General features: G+C 35.3%; 2 protein-coding genes across 2 annotated transcripts; both read left to right on the forward strand.

Annotated features, from left to right (window-relative positions):
- The first annotated feature begins 540 nt into the window (after positions 1–540).
- LOC121971398 (dihydroorotate dehydrogenase (quinone), mitochondrial-like) lies at positions 541–12,171 on the forward strand. The gene is made up of 11 exons (XM_042522655.1): positions 541–800; positions 3,262–3,344; positions 4,998–5,321; positions 5,477–5,732; positions 7,596–7,676; positions 7,751–7,858; positions 7,938–7,967; positions 10,487–10,624; positions 10,765–10,802; positions 10,892–10,991; positions 11,669–12,171. The coding sequence occupies exons 1-11, from the start codon at positions 660–662 to the stop codon at positions 11,741–11,743; spliced, it is 1,374 nt and encodes a 457-aa protein (XP_042378589.1). The 5' UTR covers positions 541–659; the 3' UTR covers positions 11,744–12,171.
- A 626-nt stretch (positions 12,172–12,797) lies between these two features.
- LOC121971405 (E3 ubiquitin-protein ligase HAKAI homolog) lies at positions 12,798–19,273 on the forward strand. Its single transcript, XM_042522667.1, has 3 exons — positions 12,798–13,141; positions 17,152–17,210; positions 18,016–19,273. The coding sequence occupies exons 1-3, from the start codon at positions 12,875–12,877 to the stop codon at positions 19,001–19,003; spliced, it is 1,314 nt and encodes a 437-aa protein (XP_042378601.1). The 5' UTR covers positions 12,798–12,874; the 3' UTR covers positions 19,004–19,273.
- Positions 19,274–22,410: the final 3,137 nt, after the last annotated feature.

Below are 22,410 nucleotides of genomic sequence, written 5' to 3' on the forward strand. Positions count from 1 at the left end.
CTCTCAAGACTAGGAATTATTCAAGATCTCAGTATAGGGATCCCAAATGGACATAAACTGGGCCGACACCTATTGTTCCTCAATTGGGACACATCCTCATAGTCATTCTCCTCCAGTACTTATCTTTGCTTACCGTTTGCCAAACATCTGATCAGCCTGTCGATCAGTCTGGACTTCGTGCTAGTTATTCGGTTAGCCCGTCGATCTAGCTGGACTTCGTGCCAGTTATTCAGTCGACCCGTCGACCTGACTGGACTTCGTGCTAGCTATCCAATTGACCTGTCAACCTAACTAGGCTTCACACTAGTTATTCGATTGATCCATCGACTTAGTTGGATTTCTCCTACGCACTCAATAAAATTATTAGATCATAATAAAATTATTACTAATCATATCAACAATAATGACGGTGCTAACAACTAGACTGTCCTAAAGGAACACAAATGAATTCTGGTCATGAACTTATAACGGGTGCTTGAACCGGTCCGATCTAAAAGCCCCCGTTTCCAAGGTTCGGCGGGTTCGCTCATTAATTATAAACCTTCGCCGCTTTTGGTTCATCGACACAGATCCAACAGGGGAAAGCTCGATTCGGGCTTTCTTCGCGTCTCCGAGTGCGGTATTCCCTCCACTGCAGCGTCTTCTGGCGTCGTCAATACATGGCGGCTAGGTTTTGGAGGAGCCCCGCTAGGAATGAGTTGCTCAATAAGTTCAAGTTCGCGGATGGCAGCGCGACGAGGCGACTCAGCACAGCTCATGGCGCCGCTGGCGGCCCGAAGCCAGCACACTCGTCGAAGAAGGTATGACGGGTTTCTTTACGCTCCCAAGCATTTGGACTAACTGGTGGCGTGATTCCTTGTTTCACGTGGATTGCTGAGACGAATGCACAGGATTTATGTTTTTTTGAACCATTGTTAGATGTCGGTTTTCTATTTCTGACCTTGCCTTCTTGAATGCTTTCACTTTGTAGTGTACGTGCAGATGTGGAGATTATAGGTCAAATGACTTTTAAATTTCTTTTGAAGCGATTGGAGGCCAATAAAAGTATAGAACTGATATTCCTTGGAAGTTTGGAAGAGTTTAGAAGATTGTGTAGTTGACCGTCCATCTTATTCAGTAAAAACTAATTTTAAGAAAATCATAAATGTTATTAAGAAATTCTTTAATACAAATGGGTTGAACTATAGCTGATTAGGTTACGGTAAAACAAAATTTTCTAGATACTTTGAGAAAGAGTGATTGGGAAAAACAAAACTTTCTGAATCAATATAGTTTGTGTTTGAAAGTTGAACTATAAATGATATTTACTCAATAATGCATGATAAAATTTATGAACAATTACTATGTTGGGTTTGAGAAAAGAAAGGAAATCCTAATAATTGTATCAGTGTTACAAAAGACTAGAATGATATATCAGTTACTATTGTTACTGTTACTAGATGCCTCTCAAATGATTTTTTGCATGTAGATTTACATCAGCTGTTAATTCTTAACTCTTTATCTTTTACATTGTACTATATGATATTTTCAATCATATTCACAATAAACCTTGATATCTTTTCTAGGCTGAGGAATTTATCTTAACTCCTAATTAATGGGAGTTTAATAAAGAAGTTTGAATTATGGAGAAAATTTATAGAAATTAAATATATTTTTTTTTAAAAGTACATTTGAAATTAATTATATGAGCATTATTTTGATAATAAGAAAAAAAGAATCAAAGTATTAGTTAATTTAAATAGACATGAAATCCCTTCCAGAGTTTACATATTTGAGTTCATAGTTCCAATTTTACATGTGAATCTATAATAAAACAGCACAGAGAGATCAAAGGTGATGTCAATAGTAGGGTAAAAAAATGAGTTGTTTAATTGAAGAGTAACTTTTGAAGTCTTTTGTAATCATCATATGCCCTGGTAATATTTTATTTTATTTTTTTATTGATACAAGGTATCATGCTGTACGGTCAGTGTTGATCAAATAAGAAATAACATGTACGAAAAATTAGTGTAGCAAAGATGAGAATTTTGGGATAAACGTGTACACCAATAAGTGAGTGGAATAATATAAATAAAAAATATTATTGTTTGAGAGTAATTAAGCCTTTCTCCATTGGGTAAATTACATGTAGCCAATTCCAAATAATTGGCACCATGGTTGTCAAACTTAACTGATCTCATTTAGATCAACCAAGTTAGATTGGGATTAGAGAATGTCAATCTGATATTTGTTGATAAACTTATGAACAAGAACATGGGGAAAAAAAAAGGTTTTGAAGAATAAGTTGAAAATTAGATTGATTGGAAATTCAATGAAATTAGATGGAAAAAATCAGTGAAGTTTGAAAAAATGTTCAATCTAGTTGACATTCTGTTGATTTTAATTTGAAGCTGTTTCCTACTTATCGTTATCTTCTCTGGTTGCCCATATATCTAGATCACAAGGTGAGGATCCTGTATTTGGTCTAAAAGGATAGTTTTTGTTGCAGACTCATTGTGGATGGGTGCTGGTTGAGTTTCTAGGGCCTTGTTCAATCGAAGAAAGCTTTTTGAATTGTCATATTTAATGAAATGAAAAATATCCAATAGTAGAATCAAATTTACAGCTAGCACCAACCAAAGCCTTTACCTAAAATTGACGAACCTTTAATTGAAGTTGAACTACAAAACTTATCATTAGAATAGCCATTTGATGACATGCTAGATGCACCCCTCGATGATGCTATCATACAACACTCTGGTCGACATGACTCCTATGACGAACAATCAACAGTGTTACCAACCATGATTTACGTTCCCAGATTACAACTCGTTTTGTTACCCTGACATAACCTTGCCATGCTTCTCCATTTATTTTTTATAATCCTGACTATTCATTGGACAATGACAATCACTCATGGTTGGTGTGGCTATCTTTTTTCTGTTTGTGATTTGAATCTTCGCCATCAGTCCTCATCGATTTACCTATTTCATGCATCATATAGTTAATGTGATTCAATTACTATTCTGTGGCAAAAAAGTCTTGGGTTTGATGAGCAGAAGTCTAGTTGTATAAGGAAAAGAAATATATAACATATATCTAAAAGTGACCATCCTTTGCTGTAGTTATGTGAAAAAGGGTATACTTTGTTTGCTAATTTGTCACATATAATTGGTTTGTATTTTAGATTATAATTTCATAAGCACTTGATAGGTCATTGTGTCAATTTGATGTCTTCTAGATTTTCCATTACTACTTGATGATCTGATGCTATCTTTACAGGGAAGATTATTAACTGGAGCAATGATAGGTTTGGTTATAGCTGGAGGAGCTTATGTTAGTACCATAGATGAAGCCACATATTGGTACGCAGCTCAATATTATGATGAACATTAATATGTTACCAAATACAACTTTTATTTAGTTGAATATATGCCACAGCAATTGTCAATTTATCTGGGATTTGATTGTTAGTGATTTTATTTATTTCAATAGTTTGTTGATTTAGTTGTGCCTTTATGAAAAATATACAACCTAAGATATCAAAATTTTTATTTTGTTTTGTAATGCTTCCTGTATTTGTCTTCTATCAAACCAAATTTCTTTCCTTTTGATATCTGGATATGGCACATACTTGGAAGAGATATTGTGGGGTTGTTAGTTTTTCTTTCTGCATATATTTTCTTGCCTTTTTTTTTGGTGGATAATAGCTTTGTCTTTCAAGTGACTAATCAAAGGTGAGATTAGTTATATATGGTCAATCCATGGGTATCTCAACTCATGGATATTCCTTTCAGTCTTGGACACTGAAGAAGATGAATAAGTGGAGGGTAGAGGAGAAAAGGATGATGAGGAAGAAGGGGAACCCATCACTTTACTATCATTTTCTTGTCACTATTGTTTCAATTTGTCAATCATTGTTGTATACTTATTAGTGCTAAGAATTCTTATCACGTTGTGTCAAAGGTGCCATAAGTTGGCCGTGTTATTCATATTCATGTAAAAACAAATAAAATAGTGTAAACAATATTTTTTATGATAATTTTTGTCATGTAAGATCAGGTAACTTTAAATGAATTTGTATAATGTAATAGGTTTAAAACTTCTTTTAATAAATATTTTTTGTGTGCCTACCCATTTATCGTAATAGTGTCATATCATTTTCATCTTTTCTTTTTGTGAATCATGCTATGTGTTGAGTGAGGCTATTATATCATGGTCCAAGATTGCTAGCCTTAATACTTATTACCGATCTTCACTTCAATGCTACATGTTGTAAATGTAATAACTAATCCTTATCTTCCTTCTTGTTACTAGAGTCCATATGCGAGGGTAGTTTAGATAATTTAACATGTCCTTTTGAACTTGTTGCGATATTTTGGAAATTTCACCCTTACAATGAGTTGATTCTACTCATTGCCTTTTAGCCTGTTCAATTCATGCAATAGCAATTAATTGTTGTTCTGATATCCTCTTGTTTTTTTGCTGTTGTCTTGGTTATATTTTAGATTTTCCCCATAGCTTCTTACTTCCCTACCGTAGATTCTTCAAGAATTTGCTTATTTTTTATAATATGCAAATTTCACCATTCAGTTTTTGCTCCTTAACTTGGAATGTACTTGACATCCTTCTCCACATTGTCTACACAATTTACCCACCAGTCCAAAACTTGTAGTGTTAGAAATGAAGTATCATTGGCTTGGTTACCTATACATTGTTGTCTCAAAGATTTTTTATTTATGGATGATGGATTTTTCTTGGTGATAATCGGTAAGTATTCCTACATGCCTATTTTATTTTTTATTTTTAACTATTTTGCTTCAATAATACAGATTTAAATCGATGGTTTTACAGAAATTTCCCGGCTTAAGTATAACAGTTTGCTTAAAATGTTCCTAATTGTGAACACTTTAGTGTTAAATGTACTGATTATCTTATTGTGCAGACAAGTGAATATCTTATCACATTTTAGCACTAAGGTTTTGTAAATCTTGGTATCTCTGAATTTGAATTTACAGTGGGTGGTTATTCAAAGCTACTAGGATTGTCAACCCTTTCTTTGCACTGCTAGATGCAGAACTTGCTCATCGTCTTGCAGTGTCTGCTGCCGCTCATGGTTTTGTTCCTCGTGAAAAACGCCCTGATCCTGCAATATTAGGAGTTGATGTATGGGGTCGAAGGTTTACAAATCCCATTGGTTTAGCTGCTGGTTTTGATAAAAATGCAGAAGCAGTTGAAAGTTTATTAGGATTAGGGTTTGGATTTGTTGAAGTTGGCTCAGTCACCCCAATGCCACAAGATGGTAATCCCAAGCCACGTATTTTCAGATTGCCAAAGGAGGGGTAAGCATTTGTGTTGCATTTAATTTGAATTAAGTTCACATCTGTTATTTGAATTTTTTGCATATACTATTTTTGGTAATTAGTTTGTATTTAAGCATTGGCATCTGGGACATGTATTTGATCGTAATACAGTTTTGTACTTGTTGCTGTTGCAGTGCCATTATAAATCGCTGTGGGTTTAATAGTGAGGGGATTGTGGTGGTTGCTAAGCGTCTTGGTGCGCAGCATGGTAAGAGGAAAATGGAAGAAACTTCAAGCACTTCACCCTCATTAGGTGAAGAAGGCAAGCATGGAGGAAAAGCTGGGCCTGGCATTTTGGGTGTCAATCTTGGCAAGAACAAGACAAGTGAAGATGCAGCTTCTGATTATGTTCAAGGTGTTCATACGTTATCACAGTATGCTGACTACTTGGTATTTTCCTTATTCACTCAATTTGTTTTAAGATCAGATAATTTGTTTACTTGTTTTTGAATACCATGAGTTTCAAGTGATTCCTCATTTCTATTTTCATCAATTTAGTTGATATAACTTTGTGTTGTTTGGCCACTTCATTCATACATTTACTTATCAGTCTCACATATTTAGCTTTTATTTATAGTAATAATATCTGAACAAAAGAGAAATTATTTTTAGGGATTTGCTAATGTTTGACCATACAAAACCTCAATCATATATTAGTGTGATGCCCTTAATCAGAAAAAGCTTAATTATGATAATTTGGAGAATTTCCCCCCTTGATTTGAGTCAAAACCTACAAATCCGAGGGAAATATGCTGATCTGAGGAACAGTTAAGATGACTGTACATCAAAATTCTAAAGATAAGAATTTTAATATTCTTGAACTTCTTATTCCACTAGAAGGAGATGCTAATTACAAGATGTCAATGAAGGTATCATTTACGAGTGGATAGTTGAAATTAAGAGGAACTTTAGAATCTTGTGTGATTGTCACATGGCCTTTAAGCTAAAAGAGGGTTTTATATTTATGAACAAACTGTTGCTTTGTTAGGAAATAACACATAAAAATTATTTAATTGAGATATTACTGCTGAGACAAAACCTAACTTGATGATGGAGACGGACCAATGATGATATAATAATTATTTAATTGATTGGATATTATTATCTAGAATGTAACCTTGCACAAAGCTTTATGGCGAAATAAGTTCCGAATACCCAATCCTAAATTGTTGGAACAAAACCCAACTTGGTGATGGTGATATGTCATGAACTGTCTTCCTAGTAATATCAGATTTAATTAGGTAGATTTAACTTTTAGAAACATATAAAACAAGAGTTCTTGATGGTGTGAATAATGATGTCTGTTGTATATGCTTTTTTGGTCATAGAGGTTCTGTCCAATGCTATTGAGCAACATGAGGGATAATTACTGGAGGGCTCGCTGCAGAGAAACTCTCTGGGACAGAGTTTGAAATCTTCAAAGAGTTCGTAGAGAAATTCTTTGAATGATATGAGACTGTAAGTTAGATTCATTCTTAGGAGAGTTTGATCCACTAAATGCTCATGGTTAGACAGTATAGAGTATGAATTTGGAATGTTGAGCTATGAAGGGGATGAATGGGCACTTTTCGCTACTATTATTTCTATGGAATCACTCAAACTTGGTGTATGTCCAATCCAACTATTCTACAAAGTACCAAATAGATCGACACATATCTCACGGGAGACATTCTTAATACATAGACATTGTAGTGTCCAAAATCATCGAGTTCACACATTTAATAAGGTATTCACATTGTGGCAGTGTATGCATCAAAATTCAAGATGTTGAAAATGTTCTTTCCCTAGCTGGTAGCTCTAAATGGGGATAAGCGAGGACTCTGTATAAACTTGGACCATGCCACTTAGGGTTGGATGCCAATTACAAAGTATTCACTTATCATCGTGCATTAGCCGTGATTATGTTGATCAAGGCCTCTAACACTGGATTTCTTAAGATCTCAATCAACTCATTCAAAACCATTGCCTAATACCTCTTAATTGAATTTCATTACCTACTCTAAGGCCCAAGTTAATTCCATTTAACTCTATTATAATTTTATTGATTATCAATATATTAAATCCTATTTATAGTTTTAGGCTTAACCTACTAATTAACTATTTATCTCATTGATTGGGCATATGTATAGCAGTTTTGATTATGTTATATACTTTTAAAGTTATATGCAAGAGAGCTATTTAATTTCTGTCATTGCTATCTTTCTTTATAAAGGTTCTTAGAAAAATAGCTGCTAATCATATTTATAACATCAGGTTATAAACATTTCTTCACCCAATACTCCTGGTCTTCGCAAACTTCAGGGAAGAAAACAGCTAAAGGATCTTGTTAGAAAGGTTACAAATTTGTGACCTCTTATGTATTCATTTAGATTTGGGATTTCTCTTTGTTCATTGCTATTGGCATGTAGGTGCAAGCTGCTCGCGATGAGATGCAGTGGGCAGAGGATGGCCCACCGCCCTTGGTAGTAAAAATTGCTCCAGACTTGTCTAAAGAAGATCTCGAGGATATTGCTGCTGTAAGATCTTTAATGAGAATTTTGCACCTTCATTTGCTATTACAGGTTTTCTTATGTTTTCATATTTATCTATTCTTAGGTTGCCCTTGCTCTGCACATTGATGGACTGGTACTGTCTCCTGAAGCATTGCTTTTAGTTTCATTTTAGACTCTAGTAAATTGCATTGGTGCCGTGCCTTTATCACCTATCTGTTACAGAATGTAGGTGGAACTGGGTGGGTCTAGACTTTTATGTTTATTCAATTCTTTTGCACAGTATTTTACTTATTTTTTTCCAAGTATTTGATTATGTTGTTGAAAGAATGCATGGTGATTGAGTTATTATTAATTGTGCTCCTGATTCTCTCAGGTCTGTTTGATTCTTTTAGGGCTATATTACAAATACTTATTCCTGGTTGCCTCAATGTTAACGGGCTATGTGTTGGTCCGGCATAACCTGGGCCTGTTTTAGCCTAGATTAAAGCAACCCGGCTCTGCAAGAATGACAAGTTGGGCCATGCCAACATAAGTTAGGGAAGCTCTGCCCTAGCCCCAACATGGGCTCTAGCATGGCTGCCTTATGTCGTTCTCTACCCAGCTCAGTGGGGCCCATAAGACTCTAAAGGAATTAAAATGAAAAATTATTAACATTGGGAAAGTTGGGAAGTATTTCAGGTCCAGACTAGACTTTTGCCCTATTATCAGTTGTCGATGTAGCTTTTTTGGGAAGAACCAAGACCCATATATTTCTTTTTTTTTGACATACTTACCTTGTTAAGGTTGGGGTACTCATTAACCAAATGGTTCAGCAATTTTAATGCTGCCACTGCATGTCCTAAAAGTCAGATGTTGAATGTCATCTCTTGTTTTGGAAGCTATCTTTTGCATCTAAATAATTTTTGAGATCAATGCACAGTTCTATTCTTTGCATGTTGAATCTACTCCTTTCCTTGTCTAACACCTTGACTACCTGAACTGAAATAAAGCTCTAATGCTACTATGGATATATGGCATAACTTCTTCATTTAGGCACTTCTTATGTTAGAAGGTACATAAAATGCAACTGATTTATGACAATTTAAATCATCATCTACAAAAAATTTATTAGGTTGACTCACCTTTAGGAGTTATTTATGAATTACATATGTCACAATGAGATATGGTGCAATAGGTCCTAAACTTAATTGAGCATTACCATATTTATTGCTGTATAAAGAGTACATATCATGCAAAAAACAAATTAATTTCTGTTTCTTAGTTGTACAATATATATTTTTTTGTCGTATTAACATAATATTAAGAAATAATACAAGGCAATTCTTGATATTTTAATCTAGAATGCTATACAAAATGATCTAAGGTTACAGATATACAGAATGGATCTCACAAATTGTTACTCCAGTTTGTCTTTATCATCTTCTATGGTTGTAATTATGCCAACTAAATCTCTATCATTTTATATTCACTAAATAAAGCATAAATGAGAAATAGTTGAATAAGTCACAACAACTTATTACCCGTCATCATGAAACTATGTTTATCCTTGCTATTTGGGGTTCTACCACATGAATGTTATCCCACTACGGTGAGATTTACACAAGGTAATCAATTAATTAGTATCAATATCAAATAATTATAAAAGATGACAATTGTTTTTACAATACCAATCAGGTCGGTCAATAATATTTTGTGGAAATTTATCACTCGTATAAAAGTTAAAGCAGATTTTTTATTTTAAATAAAATTTGACAAAGTAAAATTCATTTTCTATTCATGTCAGTATGTCACAAGAAGGGGAGTCTTGACGCAACGGTAAAGTTGTTGCTTTGTGATAAAAAAGTCATGGGTTCGAATTCTGGAAACAATCTCTTATAAAAAGTAGGGTAAGGCTGCGTACAATGGATCCTTCCCTGGGACCCCGCATAGCGGAAGCTTCGTGCACCGGGTTGCCCTTATGTCAATATGTCACAACAATATATTTTAAATCTTAATGCCTAGAATTAGAAGTATGAATATATAAAATGATAATGCTAATGACTATGAAAACACCTAACATTTAAAATAGGACTAATTAAATTTTATGAATATAACAACATCATTATTTGAAGCATTGTCAAATGTAATAGAAATTTTTTTCTCTCAGTTATATCATAAGATAATGCTACACTATAAATATTAGTGAAGTGAATACTACTTGTAGATTGTTGTGGAATGCTGCGTTGCTGTGTTTGATGAAGGTCACCTTCATCACTTTTATGTAGACTTTCATTTCTTTTGTGATCCATAGTACATTATATTTTAAAAAGCCAAAATAAGTAAATTCATTCTTGTCGTGGTAAAAAAGAAAAGGGCTTCTTGCTTATTCATCTGAATTTTATCTGGAAGACATCATCAGGAGCTGTCTTATTCAATATTTGCTGGAACTGTGATTCCATGCCTTGAGTTCCTGAAGTATGATAGTGAAACAAATTATACTGCCCTTGTTGTGCTGCAATCTTATTTTAAGGCATGTTCATTATTCTGCAATTTGCAGAACATACTGGTCTCTCTTCAATTATTATTATTATTATTTTTTTTGTGTGTTTAAGTTTGGGTGGCAGTAATCATAACTATTTTCACACTTACTATTTACACACGATGCACCTCCAGATCATATCAAATACGACAGTCTCCAGGCCAGAGCCAGTAAATAGTCACCCGTTAGCAGGAGAACCTGGTGGATTAAGTGGAAAGCCACTCTTTGAGATGTCCACCAACATTCTCAAGGAAATGTATATTCTTACCCAGGTACATCCACAAATTTTTGCTTTATGGATCTTGGCATCAAAAAATTGGCCCTTGATTTTCTTTTGGAACAAATTTCATACGTTCGATGTCCAATAATCTGTTCTGATATTCCATTTTTTGTATTTTCCTTTTTTTTACAGGGAAAGATTCCGCTCATTGGCGTTGGGGGCATAAGTAGGTAATATGACAATCTATTTCTAAGTTAAGATGCCATTTGCTTGGTTGGAAAAATTGCTTTCTAATCTTGAGCTCTGTATTTGAATTCAGCGGTGAAGATGCGTACAAGAAGATTCGTTCTGGAGCGACACTAGTCCAGTTGTATTCAGCTTTTGCTTACGGTGGACCAGCATTAATTCCAGAAATAAAGGTTTTCACTTAACCAAAGGACTTTGTGGTGCTCAAATAAAACATAAACATTAAAGTTATTTTTCTTACCTTATGAATGCTATAACTAGATAAATGTTCTTTAGGTTTTCATTCTGCAATTTCCGAATCTTATCTGCTTGTACATAGGTGCATATTCTTATCCATTTCTTAACCTAGGTTGTAGATTTTCTTGAGTGCCTTATTTCGTGAGAACACGATTACATATTAGTGTCTATCCATTTCCCTTATGGATGCCACCCTTGATTCGTGGCGGGGAGATCAAAATGAGCTCCACTGTGGCACATTATTGTTCTTATTTGTCTGGCACTGATATAGGAGTCGTCGAAGTAGATTCTGACCAAAAAGACAATTATTCTCCAGTCTCAACAATCTATCCACCGCCAATAGGACCTGACTAATAGGTGATGGGCATAATGTGTTGCACTCCTATTTCATAATTTCTATCAATTCAAAGTCTGATTCTAGTTATGAAATTGCCTGTTGCATTTAACTGGATGTTGCTGTAACAAACTTAGATTTGTCAGAAAGCAAATTTCTTGAAAAGCTTGATGCTATTAAGCAACTTTACAATTTTTTCTTATTATTTGGTATATAAATCTAGCCAATGCTGCATTTTCTGTTTGTGGAAATGGTATTCTGATGCAATCTTATTACCAGGCTGAACTGGCCGAGTGCTTTAAACGAGATGGTTTCAAATCTACACAAGAAGCAGTTGGTGCAGATTGTAAATGACTACCAGAATTCCTCAACTACATGATTTTCATCTTGAATGTGATTTGCAGATCTCAAACACATCCAATTCATTTTTGATCTTTTAAACCAGCAATCTTAACCTTATCTCAACCAGATTGAAGTTATTATATTGCCTCTAAAGGAATAACATCCCCTTGCTATTTGCTGTTGCTAGCACAATGTTTATATTTATGTCAGCCTGCCATGAAATTTAGCCGCCACCCGCCCGCCGCTGCCGAGCTTTTCATAAGCAGAGGATTCAAATTTTGTAATGCTTCTTTTCACAATCATTTAGTAGGTAATAAAGAACTTATTTCTCCTTGCACTAGATCTTGACTGTCATCATTTTTATCATAATCCTATTTGTTACTTGGATTGAGTTGCCAATTGTAAGTGACGCTAGAGTTTATATATTATCATTCAGAGTCTCTTGATAGATTGATAATTTATATACTTAGTTTTGAATAGTTTAGAGTAGTGGCTTGTTCATGATAAACATGTATATTTTTTTCTCTGAAGAAGTTATTGACAGTTTTAAAGGATTTTATTTTATTTTTTCAAAAATATATGGATAGATTCACGGAACATTGAAAGTGTAAAAATGTAAATTTGGAAGAAATTTGAAGTAAAAAAAAGTTAATGATGGCTCTTAAAACCATTAATTACTTTTAATAAAAATACATTATGTCTTTAAATGGATTTTAAATTGAAACCAAAGCATATAGATGAATTTCGAGGACGATTAAGAGTGCAAGTTGTGAATTTAAAGTAAATTTGAGCTTAAAGAGTATGCCTGACTTTGTTTTATAATAATTTAAAATTATAGTTTGTTAGAAGACCTTTTTTTTTAAAAAAAAAAAGAAATGGCTCATTCAAACCTTTTATTCCACAAAAAATTTAAAAATATATAATGAAAGCATAATTAACCTCTAATGAGATTTAGAAATAATTAGTAAAAAATAATTGAGTACTAAAATATGAATAATTATGGGTAAATACTCTTCGAGGTACAAATAATTATAGTAGAGATTAACGATATTAAATACTCATTTAGCGTCGCATTATAATTTAGGGCATAAAAAAACTAAACTTACGCGACTGCACGAGGAAAGCCGGAGACGAGAGAACGCCATGCTTCAGATTCGGCTGAGCAAAGGATCATCGGCGGACGGCGGGAGAGGGGCGACGGAGAAGCCTCCCCCGACCTTGGATACGGTGACGGTGGCCTGCCCCGACCACCTCGAGATCGCCGACCTCCCCGTGGCGAAGAGCGTCGGCGCCGTCACCTCCTCTGCCGCCACCGTGAGGACGGTCGGACGTCGCTCCCGACGAAGCCCCGGTGATCGGGTCCACTTCTGCATCCGCTGCGACTTCCCCGTCGCCATTTATGGACGCCTGGTACGGATTCCCCTTCTCATATGCTCCGTTTATTGACTATCGTAATCGCGGTCGAAACAAGGCCGTGATAAGTCTCCTAACACAGATGATTGTTGGCCCTTTTTTGAATTTTGAGGAGGAGCATATACAGTCATGGGAGAACTCATGTGAATAACTATTTCTCTTTGAAGATTTTCAGTACATTGCTAAGATAGATTGTGAAGGCGAGAAGTTTCTTCCTTTTCATAAGTTAGGGCGTCAGCTGATTCTTCTCGATATTGCATCTCTGGTGTTGGTTTAATGCGACGAATATGTATTATCACAATGATATGCTCAAGGAAAAAAACTCAAGGAAAAGCTCAAGGATAGACACATAAAGTCATGGCCCACCATTTCACTTTTTGTGGACCCCATCACTTTATGTATCTATCCTTGAGATTTTACTTGAGTTTTTTTCCTTGAACATATCATTTTTCAATGACAACACTATGATATGTAGAGCATGACCTAGTCCTTGGGAATTAAGAACATGGTAGATTTAGATGGCAAGATAAATTAGTATGCTAATAATCATAGTTCTTATTTACTTTTTTTATGTTCCTTTAGTCAACATAAACCTTAAATCATAATAATTTTTAATATTAGTCTCAATAAAATTGTGGTTTGGAAACCTAGTTTTACATTGGTTTTTAGTTACAACAACAACCAAACCTTATCTCACTAGGCTCACATTGGTTTTTAGTTAACTTATTTAATTTTTTAATTAACAATTTTAAACCAAACCAAATAAAAAATTACAAGGGTGACCATGATAGCCTTTATTGAGTAGGTTGAAGGAGGGATGACTGTATCTCATATTAGTTATATACTATTAATGGCTTCTAGAGGATACCATAAGGTGTCAATTTTTGTAGACATTAATGACAATTTTTTAAAATTAGATCATGGCTTACTAGAAGATTTAAGTTGTTTTAAAATTTGGGAATAACATCTGCAACTTTTCCCCTATCTTTTGGTTTCACTGTATTTACATTTAGTTAACTGTGGCTTAAGTTGTTCTCATTGATTATGCATTCATGTAATGCTGTAAGTATTTCATCATGAAGAATGCAGAAGTGTCATCTAGTGGATACGTTGTGCTTGTGTGTGGTCTTGAGTTCCCTCTAACAAATTTAGTCCTTCTTTCTCTATCTTTCATCACTCTCAGATTCCACTATAGGCTACAGGAGAAAGATATCTGTATCTAGGGTTCTTTCATTTGGTTTTAAATAGGTTTGATATTGGTACCAGTTTTGCTTGTGGCATGATCTTTTACTTGAGCACTTACACAGTATCAAAGCACATGAGTAAGATGGTACTACCCAACTTGAAGTTTGAGGGGTTTTATGACCCAACACATCAAGGATCACAAATTGACCCAGGTGCAACAACATGATCTCATTGACCACTTGGAGGCATTGTCATGCTACATGAGTTGAAGGCTTTGCATGTGGCCTCAACCACGTCAAATAAGCGACATCTACTCTCCATCGATGTCTAACAACAGCAATGATGTATCCAATGTCCCAAGGAAAACAACTTGACAAATAATGGTCACAGATAAGATTACAGCAATGTCATATTGAATTTACCTTGCTATATTGATTCTGTATAAACTTTGGGATGACTCAAACAATGTGATCATCTCATCCATAATCATCAAACTATGGGCTAAGAAAATTGAGCCAATCTCTTTTTATCTGATATTCTAGAGTGCATAGGGCCTTGTCAATTTGTCATCTATCATCCCCATCTTACTTTAGAATGATTGGAAACCTCATCTACTTTTTGGCAACGAGGACATGACAAGTGCTTGGGCAAGTTATCTAAACTGTACTTGTTCAACATCATACTTGACTGTCAACAGTATTCAAATACGATACCCATGATTTAGGTCACTCTTTTGCTGACACCACCCAAATCTTCCAACTCTTTATAAGTGGCTTTAAGTTCGAGTAGACACAATTGGACCATCAACTCTTGTCAATGCCATAAATTTAATGGCTATATGAGCAACAGATATAGTTACATGTCAAGAACTATTCTACTCCTACTTTGGCTGCAATGCCCATGCCCTTGCGTCATTGGCCATATTTCCACCTCTTATTGGTTGTGCTTATGAGGGCTAAGATGGTAGATTTTTCACACATGGGGTCTATGTTTCTATTATGAGGAGCAGAGCAGTTAAAAGCCAATACTTTCTAGAACATCTATGCTTGACTACCTCAATAAGAGGATGAAGTGGATAATTAACTTGAGCTTTTAGAGAGACTTGAGGTGTTGCTGCTTGCTAGTGTCAGTTCTGAAATCTGGATTCTGGAAAATCTCTGATTCTACATGCATACCATAGCAGCCACTCTCCCTCAAAGCTGCTTGACTTGGGAGGCATTGCTCATAATTTTATTGATGAGGATGCATTTTTAATTACTTACCCTTAAAGATGACATATATAGAAATACATCAATTAACACACCACAACAAGTTATGTAAGTTATCCATGACTAATTACATGTAATAAATTGTCCTAATTAAGAAAATGAGAAATTATAAACATTATTCTCAAAAACTGCAAGATTAATTGGTTTTTCCAGTAATTTGGCATACTCGATTCCAACTTACATCTCGCTATGTGCTTATGATTGATGCTGTTGTGCAAATATGTAACTGGTGCAGTCTCAAATGTCTCTTTTATAAGCATTAGTTGGTTGTTGGAGAAACATGATCGCCTCTCCTTCTTGCTTGCATTCTGTTGTGCCCAACCTACATGACCTCGTTATCCCTGTGACCCTTGGCTAGTCAGTGGGAGATGTGCCTTAGCTAGTCAGTTGGTTGTATCTGTTGCTTAAACATAATTTGGCATACTCGATTCCAACTTACATCTCGCTATGTGCTTATGATTGATGCTGTTGTGCAAATATGTAACTGGTGCAGTCTCAAATGTCTCTTTTATAAGCACTAGTTGATTGTTGGAGAAACATGATCGCCTCTCCTTCTTGCTTGCATTCTGTTGTGCCCAACCTACATGACCTCGTTATCCCTGTGACCCTTGGCTAGTCAGTGGGAAATGTGCCTTAGCTAGTCAGTTGGTTGTATCTGTTGCTTAAACTTTCAAATGTCATCTGCAATCTCATTCAATTTTAAAGAAGTTATCACTTGCCCTCTCTCTTTTTTGTTTCCATGCAAATTTCAGTTCTTCAAATTTTTGTAGTTGTTAGATTTTTGGATCAATAAATCTATGATCTTCTCTTTGATTGTGTCTATTATATGATTTTGAAGTTATTCTATAGGCCATTCTTGATACTGCAAATTTAGTGGACCTACATATTGTTTACATGGGAAAGCTGAGGAGACACAACTGAATATCAATGATTACTTATCAGAAAAAAGAAAACTGAATTTTTTTATATCAAAAACAATAAGAGGATATATGAACTCTTGCTAGTGCACGATTAAGACATTGTTCTATATATTGCAAGGTCATGTATAAACTCATTATTATTAGCCTATTTTATTGAGAAACATAGACATTCTCACTCTGAGTATAATATATCTTTGATATGGATAATATGCAGTCATGTTACAATTAAGACGTAATAGAAATTTATCATAGTCATGTTCTTTTTGTTTAGCTATAGTGGTTAACTGGCCATTAATTGGCTTTTTGTTAAATTGCCTACTGTATCTTTCATAAATTCTGATGAGTTGATCTTATTCTACTAAGAAATCTGATGAGCTGGTCAATGTATGATGCTTTTAACATTCAAATATTCCTACCATACTACTCATCTATTAAAAAGGTAACTGAAAGTTGTGTTTTTACCGCAAGAATTAATTTGAAATTTGTAAAGAGCTTCTAAACTTTGAATTACCTGTGTACGGCTATAGATGACCATTCGATGTATGCACAATAGGCTTAGCTTTTGTTGAACTACATCTGCTTCGTCATTTTGTTTAATGGATTCCATTTTATAACTCTTCTAAAATGGTTGCAGGTACCTTGTGAACATGTTTTTTGTCTGGCATGTGCAAGAAGTGATGCTAGCTGCTACCTGTGAGATCTCTTGATTTTTGTTCATCAACCTTGTATCTTTTCTATTCACTTTCCAATCTATTAGAACTTTTCTTCTGCGTACAACAATTAGACTGTTTGATTGTTATCATTCGATACTTTTCTTCATTGTCTGATGCTCAACCATGAATCCACAATTTATAATGTTTCTTATTGTTGGATGTGGACAGTAAATCTGAAATTGCACATTGGCTAATTGTATCATAATGCATTGAAATGCTTCCGATACTGAGTGTTTTTTGCTTTTACTTTTTGTCTAATGAAGTTTACTGTTGTAATTTATTCATCAACAGACTTAGATGAGATTTAATTTTCTTTTGGATCTTTACCCTTGTTCCTCTTGTTTTCCTAATTAAGATAGTTTCTAAATCTTTGTTGTGCCAAACACCTTACTGCAATGGCTCACTTTTTGCAATGGTAAATATGCTAAACTAATAGGGACTTGGGAAGTGGGTCATACAGTGAACCTTCTACACAGTTATTGGTTTTGAGAGGTCTGTTAAACCTTATTATTAGATAAACGTTGAAGTCTCTATGCATCTAATTTTACATGTACCACGCTCATTGGGTATAATCTGGTTGGCTTTTATAATTTGGTCCTTCCTTTGATAAAAGGAGATGCTTCAGTCCTAAATGAGAGAAGTCTCTTACCATAAGATAAGATTAACAAATAAAAATCTTTGTATATTTAGTACATTGCATTCTAAATATGTTTAAATTTGTGTTATTCCATGATTCTTTTACATCATAATGTTTGATGCTCTTGCTATTTTATTTTCCTTTGTAGCTGCGATGAACGTATTCAGAAGATCCAATCCATAAAATTGTTGGAGGGGATATTTATATGTGCAGCTCTTCACTGTCTCAAATCTTTTTTCAAGCAAGCGGACTTAGTGGCTCACATCCATGAAGTTCATTCTGACCTTATTCAATCCAATACCAAGAAAGAAGCAATCCACAGTCACTCATCCACAGATACTCATAAGCAATCAATAATGCAAGAGACTTCCACTGCACGTGCTCCGCCCCAGCCAGGGTTCTCGGTCGGTACAAATTATCAGCAACAGAATCGTGATGAGAGAACTCATAGCCAACAGTTTAATGATTATCCATCCACAGTGGAGGTTCAACATTTGAGGCTTATGCAGTCAGACAACCTTCCTCAAGGCTCTGACAAGTCAAATGCCTGGATGAATCTATCTCAAGACTTAATGTCCCAGGCTGGTCCTCAAATCCAGCAAGTCTCGAACCAATCTTTTGCGCAGAATCACGGAGTTAATCTTTTGCAACCACCCTTGCAACCAAACTATCAATTACCTGTAAATCACAACCAGGCCATACTACCCCCTGCAGCAGTTAGTTATCCCCTTTCCGCAGATGGGTCTCAACAATTTTACGGTATGCACTATCAACTTCCTAACCCAGAACAACTACAGACCGGTGGGCCAGTGCAGGGATCAGCATTGGGTTTTTCACCAGCTCCTGGAGGTATTGCAACTTTTGCAGGCAATGGACCACGGCCATGGTTTACTGGTCAGATGGTTGTACCCATGGATCCTTCGGTCATACTCACTCAAGGGACTTTGCAAGGGTACACAAATCTAACTGATGCACAGAGAAACAGCCAGCTTTCAGGAGGATGGCTGCTGAATCAACCTCAAATTGGTCAGGACTCAAAGCTCCAGGGTGTTCCAGCTGTTAATAGCGACAGTAATGGTGTCTTTGCTCAGCAACTCCAGCAACCAGGATCTTTACAAATTCAACTCCACCGCTAGCTTTGCCGATGAATCAGCAGCTCAAATTTCTCCAGTTTTAGCTTGGTAAATCAAGAGGGCCGAGGGTATGGTTGAATGAAGCTTTGCCAATGGTTATAAACAATGCCTAGAGCTTGTGTCAAATAAGCTCCTTATTGCTCTGTTCCATCTCAGGCCACCCATGTAGTGGCTTCTCTAATTGTGTCGAATACTTTTTTTTTTATTATTATTATTTTCAATTGTAGATTTTTCTATTGTATAAGTTGCGACCAATTGATTTTAAATTTCTCATGAATTGTTCACAAATTTCACTTTGTGGATTATGATATTTAGTTGTTCTCAAGAAAAATGCATTAAGGGTTCGATATGAGCAGGGCTAGGCCAGTGAAATGAATTGAATGATTCTCAATAAGAGTTATTTTACTTTTTATTTTGTATAAAAAAATCATATAAAAGAATCGAACAATTATATATATATATATATAGGCGACGTTTTTGCATGACCATAACGACGTGCATACGTGGTGTTGTTAGTAGAATTTCTTTGTAAAAAAATATTTCTTTTATTCTCTCTCTTCGCCTTGTATTCAAAACGACCATAGCGACGTGCATGTGGTGTTGTTAGTAGAATTTCTTTGTAAAAAAATATTTCTTTTATTCTCTCTCTTCGCCTTCTATTCAAAACGACAGGCGAATATATTTTCTAAAATCCAAATTTCCCTCTCTCTCTTTCCCCGTCTCGCCTCTTCCTTCGCTATTATCTTCCGTCACAACGTGCTCCTGTCGAGCAACCAAAAGTAAAGGTGCTGCAAGCTACTTGGACAACTTACAGTCGCATGCTTGTTCTCGAGTTGGCTGGAAGCTCGAGAAACTGCCACCGAACACATAGTCGACACTGGTTTGCTTAGCACCCCTCTCCATTCTCAATCGTAAGCCTTTCCACTCCACTGTCTATTTTTCAGCTATGTACAATATTTTTAGCTCTGATATATCCTACAACGTACAAGCCCTAAGTGCTTTCTTACCAGTTTTTGCTTATATAATTTGCAGGGAATTTCCAGAATATCAATTCATAACCAATGACAATTCATTTCATTTTAAGTTTTAATTCCCGACCGTGATCCTAATATATATTAGAAGGATGGATTGATGCTACAACGTACAAGGCCGATGTCTATAACCACTCCCCACATATATTGTCTTTATTGAAAGTATAGTTGCTACAACGTTGAAGTAGCTACTTGGAATATTAGCTGCTACAATGTTATAGTAACTACTTGGAATGCTAGCTACTACAGCGTTGTAACAGCTACTTAGAATGTTAGCTGTTACAACGTTGTAGCAGCTACTTCGACGACTAGCTGCTATAACTTTGTAGTAGCTACTTGGAATGTTAACTGCTATAATGATGTAGCAGATACTTGGAATGTTAACTGCTATAATGGTGTAGCAGCTACTTTGACACATAGTTGCTAGAATGTTGTAGCAGCTGCTTTGATAGGTAGCTGCTACAACGTTATAACAACTACTTGGAATGTTATGTAGCAGTTATTTCGACACCTAACTGCTACAACGTTGTAGCAGCTACTTGAAATGTTACTGCTACAACGGTGTAACAGCTACTTCGACATCTAGCTACTACAACGTTGTAGCAGCTACTTCGACACCTAGCTGCTACAACATTATAGCAGCTACTTCGACAGGTAATTGCTACAACGGTGTAGTAGCTAATTCCACAATGTAGATTGTTACAACGTTGTAGCAGCTACTTCGACGGTTAGCAGCTACAACGTTGTAGCAACTATGTCGACAGGTAACTGCTACAAGGCTTAGCTACTACTTCGATGATTAGCTGTTACATTGTTATAGCAGTTACTTTGATAGTTAGCAGCTATTTGAAATGTTAACTACTACAACAGTGTAGCAGCTAACTCCACAATATAGACTGTTACCCTCCTACAATAGCTGCTCAACGTTATAGCAGCTACCCTACATTAGTTGTTACATGTTGTAGTAGCTAGCTGACACCAATTAATATATAACAACTCATCAATTAATAATAATGTAGACATACCTACTCTGGATCATTGATCCATCACTTCGATAGAATGATCACTCATACCTGTTATAAACCATGGTCCGTGAACACAGTTAAAATCTGAATTTGGTAGAAGGGCAACAGTGGGTGCGTGATACTTTTAATTCTGGATTTTATAGTGGCCTAATTTTCCTATAAAATGATGGTGTCGCTGAGAAACGTTTCTCATTATTGCTTCCACATCATCACTCTTTTACGAGTCTTTTCACTTTCTCTATCATTCTTTCTTTCATGACACTTTTACGAGTAGCATAACTATACAGTCATCTTCCTACACCACTTTTGTCATTCCTTTCATGGCATCCACTATTTTTGTCCAAAATCTGGTATTGTGTCTTTCTCCCAAAACAGAAATGACAAGGCGGCCATGTTGTCTTCCACGATATATTGTAAGCTTTCATATGGCTATACACAGCCAGTTTGGGGTTTATAAAGGAATGTCTTTGTGCGACATCTAGTTGTGTGTCTTCCTTGTTATAATCTTTCATCTTCCAGACTGTGTCTCGATGAATTTCAAGAATCTTGTTGTATTGATCTGATCGGGCAAATTTCTCCCATCGCTATGCGAAGTAAATGAAAAAGACAAGAAGGACGATCAGCTAGTAGACTAGCATATTTTTGGAATGTCATGGTGGTGTTTGTAAGGCTCAATTAGATGCCAATGTTCACACATCTACACCTGCAATACTATACGTCAAGAAGTTCTATGGCTTGCCTTTAAATTATGTCAAAGGAATACATCATATATAGTGACAATCTTGATGATACATTAAAATGTTAGTTTTTAACTAGTAGCAGATAAACTATCCAACTATTGGCTACACGTTGTATCAGCTACGGCTTATACATCGTGTCATTGTAGCATAAACGTTATTAAAAAATATTCAGCAAATTTCTCATATTATTGTGAATAATTTTTTCTTAAAATTTAAATGATTTTTTAGTTATATAATGTAAAATGTAGCAGTCATATTTTCTAGCAAACACCTAAAAATATTTCTATTTTGTATATAAACTTGATAAAAATTTATTTAAAATTATTTTAATCTTTAATGATATCTAATCCTAAGATATTATTAAGATTTATATTACAATATACAAGGACTAACTACTATGTGTTGTAGCAACTGCTTAGACAGTTAGCTGCTACAACATGTAGCAGCTACTTGGAAAGTTAATTGCTACACTCTGTAGTAGCTACTTTGAATGATAACTTCTTACAGTCATAACATTAACTCTTGCGACATTGCCTACTCATAGGTCCACTTCGCCCTTTATCAATGATCTACTATTTCTCAGCCCCTACACATCAGTATAAATGTGAGATGCA

This window comes from Zingiber officinale, chromosome 1B (genome assembly GCF_018446385.1).
Source record: "Zingiber officinale cultivar Zhangliang chromosome 1B, Zo_v1.1, whole genome shotgun sequence".
Lineage (NCBI taxonomy): Eukaryota > Viridiplantae > Streptophyta > Magnoliopsida > Zingiberales > Zingiberaceae > Zingiber > Zingiber officinale.